This window comes from Lagenorhynchus albirostris, chromosome 1 (assembly GCF_949774975.1).
Source record: "Lagenorhynchus albirostris chromosome 1, mLagAlb1.1, whole genome shotgun sequence".
NCBI classification, from domain to species: domain Eukaryota; kingdom Metazoa; phylum Chordata; class Mammalia; order Artiodactyla; family Delphinidae; genus Lagenorhynchus; species Lagenorhynchus albirostris.
This window is the reverse complement of record NC_083095.1, coordinates 173,484,983-173,510,726: the sequence shown is the minus strand read 5'-3', so window position 1 is coordinate 173,510,726 and position 25,744 is coordinate 173,484,983. Positions and strand designations below refer to the sequence as shown.

The window sequence follows — 25,744 nt, the reverse complement described above, 5'->3', positions numbered from 1 at the left end:
TATTTTTGTTTAGCTCTGAATTCATTAGTATTAGTTATAACTATATTCAGTGTAACTAAAAAAGCACCTCCAAAACCAAACACTAAACTATTTCTTGTATTTTCTATGAGTTTATATATTTTAGAATTGGCTTTCCCAGCGGTAATGGGAGTCATTGGGGATTGCTACATAGTCCCTCCTTCTTAGCTGTGTCCACATAGTATATCAACTTATTATTTTTAATGAATTAATAGTTCACAAGGGATATTGGTTTTAAGGAGTGCTGATCATTTAAAAATAGTATATGGAAAATCAATTCTAATTCTACTAGGATGCCCAGTCTATTGATTAACCACACCTAATATATGTTCTACATAACTACCAATTAATTTAGTGCCCTTGATCAGTCATATGATCAGGGCTATAGTAATCAATCATACACTGTTTTCTTTTTCCAGTCCTATAGTTTTATCTTCTTGTCCTTCCTTACCTGTAGAATTAATGTTACATTCACAAAAGATTCTCAGTTATCTCCTAGAGTAGTGACTACAAGCTATAAACTCAAAGTTTTTTTTATCTATACAAGTGACTTGTTTGCTCTCATTTCTCCATGAGCTTGGTAGGTCCAAGAAGCACGAATTCAAACGAAACAGCTACACGAGCCCCCTCAACACAGGAAGATGTGAAACAGGAAAACTGGAAACTAAATACAAGCAACTTGAAACAGTTCATGCAGATCATTTCTCTTCTCAGTTGATACCTTTTATAAAGTAATAAGCAGAGTCTAGTTCTTGAGGGACCCAGGATTCATGCATTTATTTATTTAATAAAGATTTATTCTATGCTGGGTCCTGGTAATTTTATATCTTAAATATTTCTGGAAACAGTCCCTCAGTGTAGGCCTGCATCATCTTTTTTTTTGCATTATAAAGCCATCAAATTCGTCTCCCTCTATTTATTTGTATGGCCTTCAAATTCATCCCTCCCGCAGCATTTAGAGTGATCTATCTCAAATGCACCAGTGATCGTGAACCACTCTTTAAAGCATACTAATGTCCAGCCATCTTAGAATGACACGAGGCTTTCATAATCTAACTTCTACCTGACTCTCCCTCTCTAGCCCTTTCTGTCTGTCCTTTGCTCTGGAATTGTGAACTGCTGGTGATGCTCTCTCATCTATCCCTGTATTTTAGACAAATATTCACCCTGTTTTATGTATGCTTCTCTCCCTGTCTTGCTACAGCTTTCCATGCTCTCTCCCTTTCTTGTCCTCTATTCCCTTGAATCTGACTGACGTCACTGTGTAAGTCTCAGCTCAGGCATTATCTCTAGAAAAGCCATCCCTGACACCTTTTATCTACATTCTTCTTTAAACTGCAATGTTTAGTACTGAGCAGGAACTCAGTAAATAATTATTGAGTAAAATAAATAAAGACTGTGTATATAAAGATGATTTCAAGAGATTGTCCTCTACAGTCTAGGAGCAAAGAGGATAGTCGTGAAGAAATAATTTACAGTTCAGGTGATGAAGATACACTAGAAAAATCTATAAAGTACTAAGGTAGCTACTAGGAAAGAGATACCTATTTGGGGAAAGAGAGCTGTAATCAAGGAGGACTTCACAAAGCAGGCTGGGTCTTAAAAGATGAAAAGAAATTTGTCAGAAGAGTAGAGGAAAACATTTCAGATTAAGGAACTGATAAAAGCATGAAAAGTAACAGTAATTTTGGAAACCATGAATAACGTTGCAGTTGAAGCTTGGTGTGTTGTTAAATCGGTACTATTATGAAGTAGAGAACAGAGTATATTGTGACTTTATATGTTTGTCCTGTATTTTTAAATTTTGTTTGGTTTTTGATTGTTCTGTTCATTGATGTTTGGTGGATGAATTTGTAAATGAATCTTTGAGATGTTTGTGTGCCTGTAACATGGTGACATCTGGTATTTCCCAGATGGTTTGTTGAAGTTTTAGGTAATTAGAAGTATTTCTTAAAGAAGTAAATATTCAGCTAAAGATTAAGCTTAATTTAAATTGTCATTTGATAAAATTTTTTAAATCTATTTTTATAAAGATTATGTCTTTTATCTAACTGTTCTAAATAGTTAATTTTAACTAAACATATAGATTTGTCAGCAGAACTAGACTTAGAAATAACATCGGAGGAAGCACAAGAAAGGCTTGATGGAAGTGAAAATAACCACTCACAGGTATGTAAAAATGTAAATGTAAATTTCTGGCTCAATATTGTTTTCTATGCTTTAACGACATAACAGAGTTCAAATGAAATTACCTTTCAAAATTAACCTCTTAGAATCAATAGATAATAATTTAATATTTAGTTTTTATAGTGCTTTAATTACAAAACTTAAAATATTGTTAGAATCTATTATAATTTATAGTTAAACTTTGTCCTTGGAATTGAGGCAAAAAAATTTCCTGAATATTGTTTGCTTCTTCCTTACATGATAAAGAAGGTGATAATCAAATACTGAATCATATGATTAAGCAGTTGAAATTATGAACAATATATCAATGATGGTCCGTGAGTTAGATTCATGGAAGGAGAAATCATTCCCAGCTGTTCAAAATTTGCAGTTTCAAATTGCCAGTCACTAATGCCAAGATTAAAGATTTATTCTGTCTTGTGACCTCTATGTAATCGATCTAAGGATCTACATTCAGGGAGAGAGGGGGTCATACAATCAACCCAATTGCTTATTAAGGAATCAAACCTTCCAGAATTGGACCTTTGTTGTTAGGGTACAAACAATAACTTTCTAATTTATTTCATTTCAGGGTAGGAAACCAGTAAATATTATTAAACAATGTTTTATCCACTTTCATTAGTAGATATTAGAATAAAATATAACTGAATGAAAGCAGGTATTATATCAATGTATAATACTATCATAGTATATAATTTGCATTAAAATTTAGGAATTTGTTCCTCTTTCTGATTGGTGTTAATTGATTTTGGCTCCTAGTAATTTAAGGTTTGTCTATTCTCCAGTTACTAGTCCTTGAAAAAAAAATCCATATGTGCACATAGGGACTCTTTAAGGTACGGTGAGGTGAAATATTTTTAAGTGAGGAAGCCTTTGTAACATTAAAAATCATCTCCTAATTCATTTTTGGTAGATTTAACATATATGAATTATTTAGTTCAAACAAACAGTGACAAAATTGGGTTCGTGAGTTCATGTTTTTCTCCTGTTTTAGGCTAAGGCAAGTTATTTTTCACTTCTTAGTTGTAATCCAGTGATTTGTGAGTAGCTAAACATAGATTAAGAAGTTTAACGGTTGTATTTTAATTATTCTCTAATTTTTCTTTGTCCGTACTTGATTACTTAAGGATAAAGTTATTTTACAAACATGTACCCTGACAGAAAAGACATCTGAAAATCAAATCAAGCCAATTAATCTTCCGCTTTTGCATCTGCAAAAAATGCCTCAAGAACCAGAAATGAATAATGAATGTGATAGAGAGGACATATCTGTATGTTCAGAACTTCCTTGTGTACAAAAGTATGAGGAAATGTGGACCAAACAAGGCAAATTAGAGTGGAAAAATAACTTAAAACTCATCACAAATGAGTTAAAGCAGAAGTTTGGTGAAATTTTTGAAAAATACAAAATTACTGTTTGTTCTGAGGAAGAGCCACTACATGATACCCCTAAAGAAGGAGCAAACATAAAGGAAATACCTTCTAATTTGACAAATAATATACCCGACTGTGAGGCAAAAGATGCATTTGGAGTATCTGTCTCTCTAGCATTTCAAGCATTTCCTGAACAAAAAGAACCCAGTCTTGAAAATGTTTTTCCATCTTATTTAACCTCTGGGTACTGGGGACATGCTTGCCCATCATCTTCACAGCTTTATTTAAATGAAAATAAATTAGACTATGAAAGTGATAAACCAGACACTGAACATGTTTTTAACAAAAATGAGGAGAGTTTTTATAATGATACAAAAAATAAAAAAGTAAGGGACCCAGTAGTTACATTTGAAGTGCAAGAAGACCAAGAGTTTGATATGCAAATGGTACAAAATATGAACCAAAATAACACTAATTGGAAATTAGACATCGGATGTATACCTCAGTCTAGTGATCCCAAAAGACTTTTTGATTTATGGCTTGCCCGCTCCAATGAAATGAGACACATGATTCAAATAAAAAGTCGTGATATTTCTGCTGTTACAAATACTTATAAGAAAACCAAACCAATACAAGACTGGTTCCAGAAGCCATTACTTGCAGATAATTGCAGTGCTAATAACTATAAAAGCATGGAACCTGAATTAGAAAATGGGAGTTCTTCTCCACCGAATAGTAACAGAACATCCAAAGTGTATCTAAATGAAGAATTACAGCAAGATATGCAAAGGTTTGAGAATGAGATAGGCATGTTACAAGTACAGTTCCTGGCTTTGGAAAAAGAGAAAATTCAACTTCAAAAAGAGGTAGAGGTTCATTTGCTGCTACTTTGTTCTTTCTCTTTATCAATGATCTGATCCATTCTGATTTTCCACTTATTAATAAAATGGGGTCAGCTAAATAGGTAATTGTGTAGAAGTAGATTACTTCTGCCATTTAAATAATAGGAAACTATTTTCATGGCTTTTGTTCCTTAATCAACCTAAGTCTCTCTCTGTCAGTCTTTCATATGGACTGGGAAGCTAATTTAGCTACATACCGTGTGACCTTCTGAGCCAGAATAAACACAAAGGAAATTGCTTAAGAAATATAATAAGCTAGGGTTTGGGGGTTTTTAAAAATCTATTGGGTTTAAATATAAATTACACTTCTATAGTATGAGAAGGAAGCAGTGACTGAAAGAAGGGACATAAACACGTATTCCTGCTAAACTAATCTCTTTATTGTGCTTTAGTGTGTGCGATCTTCTCTGCTTTTCTCAATCCCTTGGCACTTAGAATTCCAACATGGTCACTTCAAGATATTTTTAGTAACAAATACATGTACTCCCACATATTCTTTAATCACCACTCTCAGATGTTTCTGTTGAGTCAGACCTTTACATTATGTTGTTTAATAAAATGTGGTAAGTTTTGACATGTATGATTTTATCATATAGGTAGTATAAACCCTCAGCAAAAAAAATTCAGTATTTATCTCCAAAGGAGAAAACTGAGTTTTGACGTGCGGTGAGTTTTTTTTCCTTCCAGTAATAGATTTTTTAATTTGTTTGTTTGCTCTTTTGTGTAAGAGGTGCATTGACTGAGTTTTAAAGATAGACAAAAATCTGTAGATACTCTCCTTTAAAAGAAAAAGAGATGAGCCCTACCCCCAACTGAGGCATTAAATTACTTTGCCAAAGTCACACTTTTAACTTATCTGATTAATTTGATGAATTCATTTGGTAATTTATCAGATTCAGGGTTACAGAATGGTATCATCTCTTTTGGTGCCATGAAATGCTAGGAAATGCCACTTTAGGGGCTTTGGACAAATCATTGAACCTTTCTTGGTTTTATTCCCATTATTGGTAAATAGTGGGGCTAAAGTAGATAATTACTTCTATACCCTTAAGCTATAAAATTTCATGGTTATTGAATGTGAAATTGGGAGGCGTTACTCATTTTCCAGAATTCCACACTAACTAACAATTCATTAATTTCACTCTACTCCTGTTTTTTGGTAAACTTTGGTTCGTATATTTTAGTGAACACTGTCACTTTTTTGATATTCCCAGGATCCAAATGGAAAAAGAATTGTAAAAGGCAGTGGGGGAAGAATAGCTTCAGTGCAGAAAGAAGAATGTTTCCTTTTTGTTACTGAAGCACCAAGGTGTCACATCCTCTAAATTTGGCTGTTTAATGCAAAATCCAGGTGGTAAAGACCGAAGAGGACAAATTTTGTGTCTTTGTCTCTTTATTTCTCTATCTCTGCCATCAGACGGGGAAGAGTGGATGTGAATAGCTGCACAACATTAAAAAGCCCTTTTTGAAATTTTAAAAACTTTATTTCTTTTCCTCAAACAGAAAGAAGCAGAATTTACAAAAATTTCAATGACTTGTAATTAAAAAAAATTAAGCACAAAACTATTTTTATTGCTTAAAACCGGGGCAAACTCTGAGTCAAATAATTAATGAAGATGAAAAGGTCTTTATAATGAATAAGGTAATAACAATTATATGTAGTGTCAAACTTTCATTAAAGGTTGAAGAAGAAAAGAATAAGCACAAAAGTAGTGAAATGGAAGTATCAGAAAACATATATGATGCTGATGATAGTGGATTAATTCAACAGAGAAAGAGCAGAAAAACTAATAACCAACAGTTTCCTACCATGGAGAATGAAGATTCTGATAGGTAAGCCTATGTCAGTATTTAACAATAGATAATTGTTATTTTCCTATAAAACAAGTTCTCATTTGAGCTAATGTTCATGATTAACAAATTTTATATTTTACTAGGGTTATAGTTATTTCTAATACTCTTGTCCTTTAGCCTTAATACTAGAGTTAATTGGTTAACACACCACCGTATTACAGTATTAGAGTATTCTGGATTTGACTGTATACTTACCTTTACCAGTGTGTTGTATATTTAAATATATTTTATGTTAACTAACTAGCGTCCTTTGATTTCAGCTTGAAGACTCCTTTTAGCATTTCTTGTGAGGCAGGTCTAGTGGTGATGACCTCCCTCAGCTTTGCTTTGTTTGGGAAAGTCTTTATCTCTCCTTCATTTCTGAAAGACAACTTTTCTGGATAGAGTATTCTTGGTTGGCAGTTTTTTTCTTTTAGCACTTTGAATATGTCGTCCTACTCTTTTGAAATCCATTGATAGACTTATGGGGATTCCCTTATAATTTACAAGCCTTTTACTTTTGCTGCTTTTAAGACTCTCTCTTTGTCTTTGATTTTTGACAATTTTGTTATAATGTCTCCTGGCGAGGATTTCTTTAAGCTGAGTTTGTTTGGTGACCTATGAGCTTTAGGAACTTGGATATCCAAATCTCTCCCCAGGTTTAGGAAGTTCCCAACCATTTTTTCTTTAAATAAGCTTTCTGCCACCTTCTCCCTATCTTCTCTTTCTGGAACTGCAGTGATTTATGAATTATTTCTTTTGATGGTATCTGGTAGTTCATTGATGGTATCTGGTAATTTCTTCCCACTTTTTCATTCCTTTTTTCTTTATTCTTCTCTGATTGGATAATTTCAAAGCTCCTATCTCTTAACTCACAGATTCTTTCTTCTGTTTGATCCATTCTGCTGTCAGTGCTCTTTATTGCATTTTTCCTTTCATTCATTGTATTCTTCAGCTTCAAAATTTCCATTTGGTTCTTTTTTATTATTTCTATCTCTTTGTTAAACTCCTCATCTTGTTTGTGTATTACTTTCCTGATTTTGTTGGGTTGTCTTTCTGTGTTTTCTTGTAGCTCACTGAGTTTCCTTATAACTACTATTTTGAATTCTCTATCAGGTAGATTGCAGATCTCCATGTCTTTGGGATTTGTTACTGGAAAATTATTGTGATCTTTTGGTAGTGTCATGTTTTCTTGATTTTTTTTTTATGTTACTTGAAGTTTTGCATTGCTGTCTTTGCATTTGAAGTAGCAGTCACCTCTTCCAGTCTTTAATAACTGCCCTCTCCAGTGTACCCCCAACTTGCATATTTTTGTTCCAGTGGTATGTTGGCGCTTCTCTGCTGGAAACCTGGATTTCCACAAAGGCTCTCTTGTCTAAGACAGTGTTTTCCAGGGGTTCCCTGGATGTTGCTAAGAGTGGCTGGAGCCAGTTCATGGGCCATGCAGGGTCCACAGCAGGGATGCGGTCTGTATGTCTGTTACCACTTGGGTGGGCAGGACTCTTCCCAGGTCCCTTGGTTTATGGTGCTGGATCCTGCAACTCCCACAAAGCCACTTTTGTCCGTGGATAGATGCCAAATTGTTGCTGGTGGTGGAGGGATACCATGAGGTACCTATTTTTCAGCCCTGATGCTGACATGACCCCAACATGGGGGTGTTTAAAAGTAAATTTCCCCCCAAGCTATTTCCTTGAGTTCTTTCATGTTATATGTACCTCACGTTATTTTAAAAAATCATGTAAATTAAACATTATAGATCAAAACAAAACAATATAGTAGAAATCTAATTATTACTCCCATGTCTAAGAATCATTGCTTTTAGGCAGTGAACTTCAGCTTTTCAGTGTAGCACTTGAGGTTCTTCAGAATGTCTTTCCAGACTCATCTCTCTGCTTCTTTCCATGTATTTTGTACTTTTCCTTGCAAGTTCCTAGGAAACACCTAGACGCCATGTGCCTGATCTTTGTGCTCACATTCTAATCACCAAGTAGAATGATTTTCTCCATTTTCTTTTCCTCATGACCTCCTCTGTTTATTTAACCTCTTCTGTAAAGCTTTCCTATGTTCACTTATAACTTTCATATGTCAACTCTTACATATCACATTGTATCATAATTGTGTATCTGTCTTTGAAGCAAGAATTTGTATTTGCTTGCATATGGTTGGTACTTCATAACTGTTTTGTGAACTAATAAATGACTTATGATGGGTAAGAGTTGGAATTTAAAAAAAAATTGGTTTTTTATTCTTTATCAGTAGAATTATTAGAAAACATTGGCTTTTTTATGGATTTTTTAAAGTAGCGGTCCTGGCGTGCATATGAAGGAAGTAAAGAAAAATGAAAATGAAAAATGGACATCAAAAGAATGTGTGATTACACCAATGTTTGAGAAGGATGATTCACTGATCGGTGGTCTGCTACACATGAATGATGACAGCAGTTTAAGTGGAGTAGATCAGGATGATGGCAGGTAAAATCTACAAATTCTTTATTTTTAGGTCAAGAAATATTAGCACTGAATACTTTTTCTGGAAATAGAACAGCATAATATAGTGTACAGGGCACGACAAGAGAATTCTCAACTATACCAGATGAATGCTGCTGAAAGGTTAAGATGAGGATGAGTGGCTTTGACCAGAAGTAGTTTCAATAAATATTCCCCATGGAAGCTGGACTGTAGTGAATAAGTATAAACGGCTCCTTAGGGAATATTTACTGGGACAGGCAATAGAGAACTGGATGGTAACTGAAGAGGAACGTGGAGTTCAAGGGAGTTTCCTTTCTCTTTTTATGTTAAGATGGGAGTTTTTAGCTTATGTTTGTATGCTATTGGAAATGAGCCAGTAGAGGACGCATTTATTCAGTTTAATCTTGTTTGCATGTCCAATATTAGAAAGCTTATTGATTGTATTACATTATCTTTAAAATATTATAGTAAACTAATTGTACATAATACTTCTATTCACGTATAGTTTTATGGTAAGGGCTTGTTCACTGATTTTGAAGTGTAATATTCTTATATAATTGAATATGCAGATGAGTACTTAAAAATTATTCTATCATACATAGATTTTTAAAAATTATATAATCATAAATTTACAAACATTTAGGCCATACTGAATAAGATTTAATCATTCCTTGATAATTCTAGATGACAGTATCATCATGAGTGGCTATGGTTTTGTAAGGTACTCTAAAACAGATTATGTTAACTTCATAGTGGTTTAGATTCCAGGGAAAAGGGTAAGATTTTGTTTATATTCGATAGAAAAAAAACCATTAACAATCTATCACAGATTATTACTTTTGGATTATAAAGTTCTAAATTACAAAAGTCATGCTTCCTATACTAAAAGTGTCATTAACATGTATTGTGCGCTAAGTATATGTTGAATGCATGAATAAACAGCTGAATGGGTGAATGAATGCCTGTTGATGAATTTCTTTACAAAAGCAAATCTTTATTGAAAATAGAATTCCAATATTGCCTAGATCTAAAGCCTTTTTATTTTTAAAAAATATGTGTAAGATTCAGAAATTATTATTTATAGTTATAACTAGACATGGAATAATAATACAGATTCATTTGCTATCATATTACTTAAAAACACTTAAAAATAAATATTACCTTCTCATCATATTGTGAAACACAAGTGTTGAAGCCAGATTTCCTGGGTTTGAATTCTGGGTCTGCTGCTGATCTGCTGTAGGGGCTTGGGCAAGTTACTTAGCCTTTCTGTGCTCCATTTCTTCCTGTGTAAATGACCTAATGTATTACCTCTCTCCCAGAATTGTTGTGAGGATTAAAATGCCTTTAAGACATGTAAGGTGCTTATAATAATGCATAGCAGTTACATAGTAAGTCCTCAAAAAGCTAATATCATGATTATTAAAAAAGAGTTTCTTTCATATAAGGACTTAATACTTTCCAAATAGGTTTTAGTGCCATAAAGTTAGTTTTTATTGAAAATGACAATAACAAAAAACCCTGGTATATTTCTTCCTGTCAAATAATGCAAGTAACATTATGCTTTTCCTTTTCCTTTGATTGTCAGCTTGATCTAATTTAATGCTTTGTTAATATTATTATGGTATATTTTCTTTGTCCTTTAATGTTACTGTTTCTGTTTATTGTTTAATCTCTTTTATAGAAAATTAATTACCGATGCAAAGATTTTATGTAAAAAACAATAGGTTTAGGTATTCTTTGCATTTTAAGTATTTAATGTTTGCCTGAAAAGAATCGTTTGTTTTTTTAGGGCTGCAAAGGAAACATCTAACGAAAAGAACAAGGTAGAGTAAACAATTAATTATAAAAAATATTATCCTGTAGTAAAAAATTACTTTGTAAAAGGTATAATGGAAAAATAAAAAATCTTCCTTTGTTGTAGAGACATTTACTTTGAAAAAATAATTTAGAAACACTGTTGATAAAATTATCCCTTTGATAAAAATCTGTTCTTTTAAAAAGTATCTGTGTTTTTGCTTTAATAAAGAGATATTTATCATCTCTGTACACTTAGTATATTTTATAAATATTTTGGGGACATTGTGAAATAGTATTTTTTATTTGTAGGTCAAAGAGCAAATTGATTCTATGGATGACCTTGATGACTTAACTCAGTCATCTGAAACAGCTTTTGAGGATTGCCAGATGCTTTACTCTAATTATAAGAATTCCATGTTGCTAATTGAACAACTTGGCATGGAGTGTAAAGGTAGGACCATGGTATAAATATAAAGCCTTTTTGTGTATACTGTTGTAATATTTGGTAGAATTCACCAGCGTAGCCACTTGGGCCTGGAATTTTCTTTGTGGGAAGGTCTTTAACTAGGACTTTAGTTTCTTTTTTAGTTATAGGGCTATTTAGTTTATTTGTTCTTTCTTGATTGAGCTTTGGTAATTTCCCTCTCTCAAGGAATTTACCCACTTCATCTGAGTTGCCAAATTTATTTACATAATGTTCATAATATTACTGTCAGTCTTTTAATATCTATGGAATCTGTAGTAATTTCTCATTACTCATTTCTGTGAAATTGGTAATTTGTGCCTTCTCTCTTTTTTTTTTTCATTATCAGCCTGGCTAGAGGTTTATCACTTTTATTCATCTTCTGAATATATTTGGTTTCACTGATTTTTTAAATATTTATTTATTTATTTATTTATTTTGGGCTCTGTTGGGTCTTCGTTGCTGTGTGCAGGCTTTCTCTAGTTGTGGCGAGCGGGGGCTACTCTTCGTTCAGTGTGCAGGCTTCTCATTGCTGTGGCTTCTCTTGTTGTGGAGCATGGGTTCTAGGTGTATGGGCTTCAGTAGTTGTGGCACGCGGGCTCAGTAGTTGTGGCTTGCGGGCGCTAGAATGCAGGCTCAGTAGTTTTGGCACACAGGCTTAGTTGCTCTGAGGCATGTGGGATCTTCCCGGACCAGGGATCAAACCCGTGTCCCTTGCATTGGCAGGTGGATTCTTAACCATTGTGCCACCAGGGGAGTCCCTCACTGATTTTTCCATGTCTTTTTTGTTTTGTTTGTTTTGTTTTTTCTCATTGATTTTTTCTTTGATGTTTTTTATTTCCTTTCTTCTGCTTGCTTTGGGTTTACTTTGCTCTTTTTTAAAAAATATTTATTTATTTTATTTTATTTTTGGCCGCGTTGGGTCTTAGTTGCGGCACGTGGGATCTTTCGTTGCAGCGTGTGGGCTTCTCTCTCTAGTTGTGGCATGTGGGCTCAGTATTTGTGACACTCCAAATGGGGTGTGGGCTCCAGCGTGTGTGGGCTCTGTAGTTGCGGCATGCTGACTCTCTAGTTGTGGCTTGCGTGTTCAGTAGTTGCAGCGGGCGGGCTTAGTTGCCCCATGGCATGTGGGGTTTTAGTTCCCCGACCAGGAATCGAACCCACGTCCCCTGGATTGGAAGGCAGATCCTTAACCACTGAACCATCAGGGAAGTCCCCTAATTTGCTCTTTTTCTGGATTTTTATGTTGGAAGCCAAGGTTATTGATTTGAGACCTTCTTTTCTAATATAGACATTCAGTGCTATAAATTTTCATGCAAGTAAGCAGCATTCCACAAATTGTAATATATTATGTTTTCATTTTTATTCAGTTCAAAATACTTTGTAATTCCTCTTTTCATTACCTCTTTAATCCAAGGTTTATTTAGATGTGTGTTATTTAGTTTTCAAATATTGGAGTATTTTCCAGAAATATTTTTGTTCTTGATTTCCAATTTGATTGCTTTGTGGTCAGAGAACATACTTTGTATGACTTAAATCCTTTTGACTTACTCCTTTATTTTATAACCCAGAAAACAGTCTTTTTTTGGTAAGTGTTCCATGGCTACTTGAAAAGAATGGTAGTGTTCAAGTCTACAGTATCCTTGCTGATTTTCTGCCTGCTCTTTCTATCACTTACTCATTGAGGGGTATTGAAATCTCAGACAGTAATTGTGGATTTGTCTATTTTTCTTTGCAGTTCTCTCAAGTTTTGCTTCATATATTTTGAAGTTATTAGGCACATAAACGTTTAGGGTTGTTATGCTTCTTATTAATTGACACTCTTATCATTATGAATGACCTTGTCTATTGCTGATAATGTTTTTTGCTCTGAAGTCTACTTTGTTTGGTATTAATATAGCCAGTCTTAGCTTAGCTTTGTTTTGTCACATGTTAGTGTGGTATATCTTTTTTGTTTGTTTGTTTGTTTGTTTGTTGTGTGGTATATCTTATTTCTAACCTTATTACAAATTTATGTCTGTGTGTTTAAAGTGCATTTCTTGTAGGTGGCATACAGTTGGGGTTTGCTTTTTGATCCAGTCTGACAATCTGCTTTTTCTTAAAATTTAATTAATTAATTTATTTTTGGCTGCGTTGGGTCTTCATTGCTGCACACGGGCTTTCTCTAGTTACGGCGAGTGGGGGCTACTCTTCGTTGTGGTGCGCAGGCTTCTCATTGCGGTGGCTTCTCTTGCTGTGGAGCACAGGCTGTAGGCCCATGGGCTTCAGTAATTGTGGCATGTGGGCTCAGTAGTTGTGGCGCATGGGTTTAGTTACTCCATGACATGTGGGAGGACCAGGGCTCGAACCTGTGTCCCCTGCATTGGCAGGTGGATTCTTGACCACTGCGCCACCAGTGAAGTCCCTGACAATCTGCTTTTTAATTGAGGTTTTCAGACCATTTTCACTTAATGTGATTATTGATACAGTAGGTTTGAATCTGTCATTATGCTGTTTGATTTCTGTTTATCCCATCTGTTCTTTGTTCCCCTTTTCTTTTTCTGCTGTCTTTTAGATTAATCGAGTAATTTTTATGATGTAGTTTTATTTCTTTTTTGTTTTTTTGGTTTATTAACTGTAACTCTTTTGTTTCACTATTTTAATGGTTGCTTTAGGGTTTACAGTATTTTACTTAGGGTTATCACAGTCCACCTTCAAGTAATATTGTACCACATCATATATAGGATAAGAATATTACAAAACAGCTTACTTCCACTTCTTCTCTCCTTGCCAGATCCTCCTGGATCTGTGGGAGTGTAGTTTTCATTAAGTTTAGAAAGTTGTTGGCCATTCTTTTCTTCAAATATGTTTTTTCTGTCTCTTTCCTCCACCTCTTTGGAGCATTGTATATTTAGCCACTTGAATTCCTGGTCAGGGAATTAAGATCCCGCATGCTGTGCGGCATAGCCAAAAAAAAAAAAAAAATGTATTTGTTCAATGTATGGATGAGTGAAGGTGAAAATGCACAGTGCTTTATACACAAAAATTACTCATATATTTTATTTCTATCTTTGTTTTCTTCCTAATGCAGATTCTGTTAGCTTATTGAAAATTCAGGATGCAGTTCTTTCATATGAAAGATTAATAGAACTTAAAAAAAATCAATGTGAACTACTTACAGGAAAAAATAAAAAAATGGAAAGTAAGGTTAGTGGGCTACAAAAGGAGCTATCAGAAACAAAAGAAATGAAATCACAGTTAGAGCATCAAAAAGTGCAGTGGGAACAAGAGCTCTGCAGCTTGAGGTATTGAACATCTTGGTTTTAAAGAAATATTTGAACTGTTTTTATTTACTGTAATACTACAGATGTGTATTTACTTTAATACTACGGGAAGTTTTATAATTGCTAAGTTACCTGCTGGTATTTTACAGGGGAGAAAACTTCATTAGTATTGTGGAGTGTGAAATTCTTGGAAATAATACAGCAAGTTCTTAACAGTGGATACTTCTACTAATAATTTAATGTATATATTTCCAAATCATCATTTTCATGGCCATACAGAAGTCCTCCATATGAAGCCTCATTTTTTTTGTAATCTCTCTCTTTTTTTAAATTTTATTTATTTTTTTATACAGCAGGTTCTTATTAGTTATCCATTTTATACATATTAGTGTATACATGTCAATCCCAAGCTCCCAGTTCATCCCACCCCCCTGCTTTCCCCTCTTGGTGTCCATACGTTTGTTCTCTACATCTGTGTCTCTATTTCTGCCTTGCAAACCAGTTCACCTGTACCATTTTTCTAGATTCCACATATATGTGTTAATATACGATATTTGTTTTTCTCTCTCTCTTACTTCACTCTGTATGACAGTCTCTAGATCCATCCATGTCTCAACAAATGACCCAATTTTGTTCCTTTTTATGGCTCAGTAATATTCCATTGTATACATGTGCCACATCTTCTTTATCCATTCGTCTGTCGATGGGCATTTACGTTGCTTCCATGACCTGGCTATTGTAAATAGTGCTGCAATGAACATTGGGGTGCTTGTGTCTTTTTGAATTATAGTCATTATTTTTTTAACAAATTGAATTTCAGTTGTTTTTCATTCTTCTGTATTATATTTAATGCTACAAGGAACGTCTCTTCTATAAATTCATTTCTACATTTCTGATTATTTATTTTGAATAAATTCTTTAATATTGTGTTATTTGGTTAAAGTATGAGAACTTTTAAAAAAGGTCTTTGATCCATGTTTCTAAATTGTTCTCCAGAAAGTTTATATTACTTTACACTCCCACCCACAGAAGTATGAAATGGCCATTTTTCTCAAGACAAAATTTTTAAAAAAAATTATGCAGTTTTATTCTTAACATATGCATGGATGAAATAAAAGGTAAAAATGGAAGGTGATTACTGATTAGTTTATTCAATATCTCTTTCATACAGAGATAAAATTAGTTCAAAGGTTTGTACTGAAAGCACAAAATACTCTCTATTGTTTAATTAATTAATATGGATCCTGCCTTACGGGATTTAAAATTATTTATTAAATAGATAATAATCAACAAGTTGAAAATGTTGCAAAAGAAGAAACATAAAAAGTGTGGGGCAACAGATATTAGATTCCCTAGCCTAGTCTTGGATTAGTGTCTGAAGATACGTGTTCTGTAAAAGACCTCTGCAGATGTTTATCTGGCACTGTAAGTCATTTAGGGGTACCTGCAGTATTTTATGAAGTTGAAATTTTATTTCTAGTGAACTTATGAACTTGTTTCTAAACAACAGCTTCTCTTTTTAATTAGTAACTAAATTATCTGTCCTAAAGGAGGAGTAATTATGACAGTGTGGAAAACAGGGTAATTTTCAACCTAACTTCACTGAATAATTTCAAAATTTCTTTCCTACACTATTCACCAGAGTTACTGTGGACTAAAACTTACTTAAGTGGCAGAATGTTTTTTCATTGCTCCCTTTCAAGTATATATATCTTTATGAAGAGATTGAAGTGAGGAATTAAAAATATGAGACCTAGAAAGGAAAAACAAAACTGGAGAACAGAAATTTCATTAGGATAGTAAATCAGCGGGTGAAGAGCCAGATCATAAAATGAACTTTTTATTTCCTAACAAACCACATTTTAAGGTAAACATATTTAACTGCAGATTCACCCTAAAACAAGAAGAAGAGAAGAGAAGAAATGCTGACATGTTATATGAAAAAATTAGGGAGCAGTTAAGAAGAAAAGAAGAGCAATACAGTAAAGAAGTTGAAATGAAACAACAACTTGAACTCAATCTCAGAGCACTAGACACGGAACTGAGGACTGTGAGAAATAATCTGAATCAGGTAAATTAATCTTTGGTGAAAATTTCAAATTTCCAACAGTATTTCATCAGTATTATTTGTAATATCTCTTTGATTTAATATATATTATTTAGGTTTAAAACAAATAAAAAGTGTTATCTCATCCTAAATATGAACTATGACATTTATAGCTTAAATTATTAATTTCTTGCCATTCTTAGCTTCTAATACATGCTCTGTGTATGTTTTCTGAATGGAGGAATGGAAGGTAAATTGAGCTTAATGATTAACATAATGATTGGCATTTTTGGTCCATTCGAAAGTAATATTCTTAATTCCAATCTATGTGTTAATTTTGGCTTTTTTATGTTAAAATACAGGCTAAATTGCTTTGGGACTGTGATGGAACTAGTTAAACGCTTTGTAAAAAGATTTTCTTTCACAATACTATATCTCCCTGTATTTTTGCTCTGTGATAAGTTTAGCAGTCATTTAAATTAAAATCTTAAGTTATTCATGTGGGATAAAGATCCTTGTGTTTATTTAAAAAGGCTACTTCCTTTTAACAGTTTTTTTTTTTAATTCTGCTCTTAAGCTTTTGACATTTTTTTTTTTAATGGTATGAGACCAAAAACCTCATGAAATGTGAAACCTCATGAAATGTGTCTCCAGGTTGTAGAAGAGCGAAATGACACTCAGAGGCAGCTTTCTCAAGAGCGGAATGCCAGAATTTTACAAGATGGAATCCTGACCAATCACCTTGCCAAACAAAAGGAGATAGAAATGACTAATAAGGAAATGAATTCTGAGGTATTTTCTTTAATCATTTTCAAATATTTGTGTGTATGTATCTGTATATATTTTAAAAACCAATACTATACATCACAGACAGTATAGAGGATATTTAAAACCTATTTAAGTATATTTTTGGGGGGGTGACGTTTCTCGTCCATTGGATATTTAATATTTTTAATTCAAACATAATTGAATTATCTTTAATTAAATTTAATTCAAGTAGTATTTTTAATTCAAATCCATTTGTCTGCAACAGTCAAGCAGTGACGTACAATAGCCTCATCCAAGGAGAGGCTTTTAATATTTTCCATAGGAACTGATGAACTTTTCATAATCTCAAAACTATTGCTACCATCTAGAAAAGTCTGCACCCTGATGGTGGTTTAGGCAGGGAAGACCATGTGTGCTCCACCATCGACCACACTACCCAACCAAATCCCACTGAATACGATCTTGCCCTCTGCTTTGGAGTGAACATGTCAATCACTATGCACCTCATCATTTTCAGTGTCTAAATCAGAGTCTGTTCTTAGTTTCACTGTCATTTCTTTAACCAGTACCCCATCAATGACATTTTTACATCATTTACAATTTTTCAGTATCGTAAAAGCTGCAACATTAGTGGTAAAAACTTTTTTTTTTTTTGCGGTACGCGGGCCTCTCACTGTTGTGGCCTCTCCCGTTGCAGAGCACACGCTCCGGACGCGCAGGCTCAGCGGCCATGGCTCACTGGCCCAGCCGCTCCACGGCATGTGGGATCTTCCCGGACCGGGGCACGAACCCGTGTCCCCTGCATCGGCAGGCGGACTCTCAACCACTGCGCCACCAGGGAAGCCCGTAAAAACATTTTTGAGCACTTAAAAAAATTATTTCCTCAGAATAAACTTATAAAATACCAAAAAAAAAAAAAGAAAACCCCAAAACAAACAAACAAAACAACATTATGGTTTTTGGCAGTGATTTCACTTCCTTGATAGATTAATAGAGAGGTTAGTTTATCCCTTCCACTGATGGTAAGGAGGAAAGGTATAGCCAGTTCAGAGACCGTCTTTTGGATGTCGTTCTTCTACTTGTGAGAAAATTAACACTTTGCTCCATGTAGTCTCCTATTTCAGTACAAGGAACTTTTGAAAATAGTGATAGATATGCCATAATATTTATTTAGTGATAATTTATTGATAAGTATTTTATTTTTAGTGAAACAGTTCATTGTATTTCCCCCTACCTTACTATTTTAAGCATTATGAAGAGAGAATACAAGTGATTGCAGCAGCGAATAATCTCATGATTTTCTAAGATCTCTATAAATTTTACCTTATTTACCACTAGTGTATGTACCATTAGTGAAATATAAGGCTCATTTCATATTTATATGTTTGTACTAGAGAACTAGGTGTGGTTTGGTGTAAGGGGACTCATAGTAAAGTCAGAAGACCTGGAGAAAAGCCTGCAGCTTGCTTGTAGTTTTGACTTCCTCATTTCCAGGACTGTCATAGCTAAATGAGTTAATTGACGTTTGTAGAAGTGCTTATTTAGTACAGTTATCAGTAGATGTAATTCTTGTAACTGATTATAAAAATATTAGAAACATAGAATATTTATGGAATATTCTCAGGACTATACAAATATTAGAAACGTAGAATATTTATGGAATATTCTCAGGAAAATTTTTTTTTTTTTTTTTTTTTTTTTTTGCGGTACGCAGGCCTCTCACTGTTGTGGCCTCTCCCGTTGCGGAGCACAGGCTCCAGTCACACAGGCTCAGCGACCATGGCTCACGGGCCCAGCCGCTCTGCGGCATGCAGGATCTTCCCGGACCGGGGCACGAACCCGTGTCCCCTGCATCGGCAGGCGGACTCTCAACCACTGCGCCACCAGGGAAGCCCAGGCAAAAAATTTTTGAGGAAATTTAATCTGTCGAAATATATACAGAGCTAAGGCTTTTACTATGGGGTAGCTGTATAGGTTAGATAGCAGATGAGCAAATTTTTTTTTAAGCTAGCGGGTGGTATTTTATTTTATTTTTTATTGAAGTATAGTTGATTTACAATATTGTGTTAGTTTCAGGTATACAGCACAGTGATTCAGTTTTATATATATATATATATATATATATATATATATATATATACCTTTATAGATTCTTTTTCCAAATATTGAGTGTAGTTCCCTGTGCTACACAGTAGGTCATTGTTGGTTATCCGTTTTTTATATAGTAGTGTGTATATATTAATCCCAACCTCCTAATGAATCCCTCCCCCTCTTTCCCCTTTAGTAACCATAAGTTTGTTTTCTATGTCTGTGAGTCTCTCTGTTTTGTAAATAAGTTTATTTGTATCATTTTTTTAGATTCCATGTATAAGCGATATCATATGATATTTGTCTTTCTGTCTGGCTTACTTCACTTAGTATGATAGTCTCTAGGTCCATCCATGTTGCTGCAAATGGCATTATTTCATTCTTTTTTATGGCTGAGTAGTATTTCATTGTATAAATATATCACATCAGATGCAATTTTTAAGTGTAGTCAGATTTATTAATCATTTATTTTAAGCCTTCTGGGTTTGTTATAATTTAGAGAAAGGCCTTTCCAATTCTGAGCTTCTTAAGAATTCTCTTGTGGTTTCTTTTTTGCTTTCGTGGATTCATTGTCTTTAATTAAATTTTTGAACTTTTGAAGATTTCTGCTTGCAAGAAGTCTGAGGTTTGTATCCAACCTTATTTTTTCCAGTTGGATATCCACTTATTGCAGCCTTTTCATTGTATAAACATATAGGTTAGTCTTTCAGAGGAAATCATGAAATGTCAATTTATTGAGTACTAGCTAAAAATCTCCTCTGTTTCACTTAGGTGTCCAATAGTCCTGAAAAAGAAAAAGATCTGTTACATAAAAACCACATCTTGCAGGACGAAGTTGCCATGCTAAGACTGGAAATAGACACAATAAAATGTCAGAACCAGGAAAAGGAAAAGAAATATTTTGAGGACATTGAAATTGTAAAAGAAAAGAATGATGATCTTCAAAAGACAATAAAACTGAATGAGGAAACATTAACAAAGACAACATTCCAATATACTGGACAGCTTAATGTTCTGACAGCTGAGAATACAATGCTAAACTCTAAGCTGGAGAATGAAAAACAAAGCAAAGAAAGACTGGAAACAGAAGTGGAATCCTACCGTTCTAGACTGGCTACTGCCATACATGATCACCATCAAAGTCAGACATCAAAAAGAGACCTGGAACTTGCCTTCCAGAGAGCAAGAGATGAGTGGTTACGCTTGCAGGACAAAATGAATTTTGATGTGTCTAACCTGAATGATAACAATGAGATGCTTTCCCAGCAACTTTCTAAAGCTGAAAGTAAATTCAATAGCCTAGAAACCCAGCTCCATCACACGAGGGATGCTCTCAGAGAAAAGACTTTGATGTTAGAACGTGTACAGAGAGACCTAAGCCAAGCACAGTGTCAAAAGAAGGAAATTGAACACATGTATCAAAGCGAACAAGGCAAAGTGAATAAATACATTGGAAAGCAGGAATCCTTAGAAGAGAGATTATCTCAACTCCAGAGTGAAAACATGTTGCTCAGACAGCAACTGGATGATGCGCAAAACAAAGCCGACAGTAAAGAGAAGACAGTGATTAACATCCAAGACCAGTTTCAGGATATTGTGAAAAAACTTCAAGCTGAAAGTGAAAAACAAGGTCTGATGCTGGAGGAAAGAAACAAGGAGTTAATCAATGAATGTAATCATTTAAAAGAGAGAATGTATCAGTATGAAAATGAGAAAACAGAAAGAGAAGTAAGTATCCAAGAAGAGAAATAATTCTCAGACTTCCTGAAAGAAAATTCAAAGTGATTTTGATTATGGCTAAATGTTGAATCTAGTTGAATATAAAAAATATATAGACTATAAATCTATAGACTGTAAATCAGTCTAAAAGCATACCTTGTATCCAGCAAATAAAGAATTAGACCTGAGAGGTGCTTTACTTTGAGTAGAGACATCGTGTCACCTATGAAATTTTAAGTTATAAATTGTTAATAGGTATAGACAGGTATTAGTAACTTACTCTTCTACTGCTAAGATAATAATTTTAATCTTTATGTCACATTTTAGTATCACGATGAAGCAGATAAATGAAACGCTCAGATCTAAAATGAATTATTTTGAAATTAAGATTCAGTTGTGTGTATTACCTTGACAGTCAATTCCAGATTTCCCAGATGAACTGATGTGTCGATGCCATATCTCATAGTACTTTTCCTTCAGTAGCTTGACATAACTTTTTAGTTGATATAATTTTATTTTTATTCATGTCAATTAGAATTAATTTGGGAAATAATTCAGCCTCAAACCATGTATTCTTATGACCTCTCAACTCTTTAAAGGCATCTACTTTTCATTAAATCATAATTTGGGATTAAAGTAGTGAGCTTTAGCAAAACTATACTTGATTTAATCTTCCCACTTCTATTTATAATTTACTTGGAACATTTTTACAAATAATTTGCTCATAATTCTCATTTCAAGGCTCAGTTACTATCATTTGGATATAAATTTGTCCAATACAAAGAGAATTGTAGCTCTCTGTGACTTATTAATTTGACATTGGACTCCCATTTTCAGACAAGTGAGGGGTGACAGATTCATGAGTAACAGGAATAGAGTGGGGGACAGGGTCATAGGGGCTGCCATCGGGAGGCAGAGGGAGGCCCTGAAGGTCTCATTTTAATTCTAGGAATTAAAATGGGAATGACCTCATTTTAATTCTGAGATAGGAATCTATTGAGCACTGGATTGAATATGTGAGGATCTCTGAAGTTAATCGAAGCCTCCAGTAGAGAAGAGGGAAGATGTTCCCACCACTCGTCCCACCTACACACCCATTTCTTTCTGAGACTTGAGGAGGTCCTCAAGCTCTGCAAATTGATCGGGAGGGGCGGGGAGTGGATAGCGGGACTGAATCCATTGTCTAAGTAACTTAATAGCGATAAGGCCGGAGGGTAACACCTTCTGTGTCTTAAACCAAATTCAGTGAGCAGGAAGGTGCACATACGAGAAGAAGGAGACAAATTGATGTCTCTGGTGATAGTTTTCAAAGTACATATGTTGGAGTTATCTATTATTAACATAACTTAATAATAAGGTAATTTATAAAATCAGTGACAGAGTATCTTATTAGGCACTTGTGAGACAACTTCAACAAGAACTGGCTGATACCCTAAAAAAGCAATCTATGTCAGAGGCTTCACTGGAGGTCACGTCACGTTATCGTACTAATTTAGAAGATGAGGCACAGGATTTAAAGAAAAAATTACGTCAAGTCACCAGTCAGGTATGTATGAAATTTAACGTGTCAATACTTAATGTATAGGATAAAGTGTTTTAGGACACTAATTTTCTTGGACGGCTTTCTTTTGTATTTTCGTTACAAGTAAATTTATTACAATTTTGTTATCTTTATAATGCACTTGTTTCTTAAACTCTGACTTTCATTCTGCCGTTTGCATTATATATTTTTTCTTACAATGTTTACCCTCAGGAAAGTTGAGAATTGTGCATGATTCCTCACAGAAGTTGAGAGACTTCTTTTTCTATTAAACAGTATTTTTTAATGATATCTCTACTACCATGATGAAGCAAGCCAGATAAAATCAGAGGATAATGTTTAATGGAATGTTCCATAAAATTGTCATTTTTCATCTTCACTTTCGTGAATGGATATAATATCTGTGGATATTTGTTTCATGGATTTCAGAATAACTTGTGCAGAAAGGTCATTATACAAACCAGTTGAAGTTAGGCATTGCCTTCATTTTCTTTTCATTTTAGATATATTGTAAAAGCGTAGAGATACTCAGATCGTGTATAGTATGTACACCCAAAATAGAAAATTAAGAAAATTATATAGATCCTGCCATTGTATTTTTAAGAAAACTATTGAGATAATTCACATATCGTATAATTCACCCATTTAAAATGTGTAGTTGAATCTCTCCTTGTATATTCAGAGAGTCGTGCACTTGGCACCACAGTCAATTATAGAGCATCTCCATCACCCACAAAGGAAAACCCTGCATCCCTTAGCCATCACCCATGGCCCCCATCTCCCTCAGCCCCAGCAACCACCAGTCTAATCTCTGTCTCTGTAGATGTGCCTATTCTGAGTATTTCATATAAATGGAATCACACAGTATGTGGTCCTTTGTGATTAGCTTTTCTCATTTGACGTAACATTTTCGAGGTTCATCCATGTTATAGCGCATATCAGTACTTCCATTTCTGTTTATTGTCGAACAGCACGTTATGTGGCTGAGCCATTCATCCGTTCATCAGTTGATGGGCCTTTGGGTTATTTCCACCTTTGGGCTGTTAATAATGCTGCTGTGAACATTCATTTACAAGTTACTGTGTGGACATAATTTTTATCTCCCTGCTGTTGGATTTTATCCTCTGAGTTAATTGGCTGATTTCACCTTTTCTTGGCCTTTACTCATGCTGTCCTTTCTGTCTTTACAGTTTCTTTTCCTCCTGCCTAATCCTCCATTTATTCAGACCTGGCCCCCAGTCTTCTCCATGAAGCTCTCTCTGACTGTCCTAGCTCTCATTGACCCTGTCATCTAGTCTGTGAAGAACAGTTTAGCCCTTAGTTTTACACTGTTTTAATTTTTTTCGTGAGAGAGAATCTTGTCTAAGTATAAATTTGTCTAACAGGGAATACTTATTGATATGCACGGCACCTGTCTTGCATAAATTGAAAATATTTTAGCTTAACAGTTGCTAGGATACAATTAAGTACTTTATACCATACCAATAATTTTTTCTTGGAGCTATTGATATAATAAATCTTGTATTAAAATGTATTTTAAGCAATTAAATATAAAATTAAAAGCTCTTAATCTAATAGAGGAGAATTGTTCAATTAAATGCTCTTTTTTTTTTCCCTCACTCTGGAAAAAAAATCTAAATTTACCTTCCTTCATTATGCAGCCAGAACTGGGGATTTTGACATTTATAGCCTTTCACCAACTGTAAAGCTCTGTGGATAGCTTCTCCGATATCCATACCACATAACCTTAATTTTCTCATCCGAGTACTTTCTAGACATAAACAGTTGCTGGGAGTGAACTGATTCAGAACTTTGATTTAGCAATAGGGTGATATTTCCATGCCAGTGACTTAACCCTTTCTCTGATGGTCATGTAAGTTATGTACCACTCAATCCAGGAGGTGCTATTCGCATATTAAATCCATGATCACTGCCCACTGAGTAGTACAGAGAGGAAGTAAGTTATAAATTATTATAAGTGGAAAAAAGTACTGGTTGATTAGTGGAATCAGTGAAAGTTTTTGAAGTACTGGGCACATACATTCTGGTCCTCACACTCCCCGTTTACTGCCAATTTCAATGGTATGGAGAATGCTTTCAGTGGGACTTGTACAGGAGACCACTTCTGTTGGCATGCCATCTGCCTAAAATATCAAATTGTTTAGAACATAAAATACAGCAATAGTAATAATTCTAATTGTAAACACTTAGCATTTACTATGCGCCACGTACTTTTCTAAATACGTTATGTATACCCCCCTCCCCCAATTTAATCTTCCTGACATCCCAGTGAGGTCAGTGCTATTATTATCTTCATTTTACGGCTGGAGAAACTGAGACACAGAAAATTTAAGTAATTTGCTCAAGGACATCCAGCAAATAACTGGTGGAATTGGGACTCAGACCCACGCATTCTGGCTCCTGTGTAGATACTGCCTCTCACACTAGTCGCTGAAGCATCTGGTTGTCACCAACAGTAGTGTGTAGTGTGAACGTTCATAATCACTGGAAGAGCTGTGGTCATTCACATATGTGGATATTTAAAATTATAATTGGTATAGAGCGTGGAATAAAAAATATAAATATCTTTCCCCATTTGGCCAATTTATAAGTTTGTGTATTTATTTGATAAAATATAATTTAAAGCATGAATGATGTTGTGGTTTAGTACTAGAGGTCAGTAACTTGTAAAGGGCCAGAGAGTAAATATTTTAGGCTTTGTGGTTCACAAGGTGTCTGTTGTAGCAACTCAACTCTGCTGTTGCAGCAGGAAAGTAGTCATAAACAATATGCAGATGAAAGACATAAAAACAGATGATGGCGGATTTGCTAGATTATCAGTAATTTAAAAATTTTTTTTCTCCTTTTAGCTGCAAGAAGCACAGGATCAACGTACAGAGGCCATGAGATGTGCTGAGAAGACGCAGGATCACATCCAAAAGTACAATTTAAAGCAGCACAGAAAATAACTTAAGTATAGAGCAGATAAGCAGTATAGTATGAGAATTGTATCAGTAATGACAATAAATACATCATTGTGAGGCTGGGTAAACATTTCAGCTTTGAGCTATTTTGAAATGCGTAATTTTTCTCCATTATTTCTAAATTTTTCACATTATCCACAGAACACAACTAGAAAACGGCACAATTGCCAAATCATCTACTTTTCAATAGTCTAAGAACGTATGTAATTGAACCTGCAGGTGTTTGTTCAGAAAATGTGTGTGGTATTTTAAAAATCTATGTGTGAGAATAATTATTTTAAAATATGCAT

The 25,744-nt window shown here is 34.4% G+C and overlaps 1 protein-coding gene across 1 annotated transcript in view; it reads left to right on the top strand.

The window, feature by feature from the left end:
* Window positions 1–25,744, top strand: part of ANKRD26 (ankyrin repeat domain containing 26) — a 93,020-nt gene that overhangs the window by 43,822 nt on the left and 23,454 nt on the right. The window contains exons 17-27 of the mRNA XM_060160453.1: window positions 2,105–2,187; window positions 6,163–6,314; window positions 8,615–8,785; window positions 10,575–10,608; window positions 10,892–11,033; window positions 14,116–14,329; window positions 16,196–16,379; window positions 17,010–17,147; window positions 19,983–20,939; window positions 22,324–22,476; window positions 25,341–25,411. Of these exons, the coding sequence (XP_060016436.1) occupies window positions 2,105–2,187; window positions 6,163–6,314; window positions 8,615–8,785; window positions 10,575–10,608; window positions 10,892–11,033; window positions 14,116–14,329; window positions 16,196–16,379; window positions 17,010–17,147; window positions 19,983–20,939; window positions 22,324–22,476; window positions 25,341–25,411 (2,299 nt within the window). The remainder of the gene's footprint in view (window positions 1–2,104; window positions 2,188–6,162; window positions 6,315–8,614; window positions 8,786–10,574; window positions 10,609–10,891; window positions 11,034–14,115; window positions 14,330–16,195; window positions 16,380–17,009; window positions 17,148–19,982; window positions 20,940–22,323; window positions 22,477–25,340; window positions 25,412–25,744) is intronic.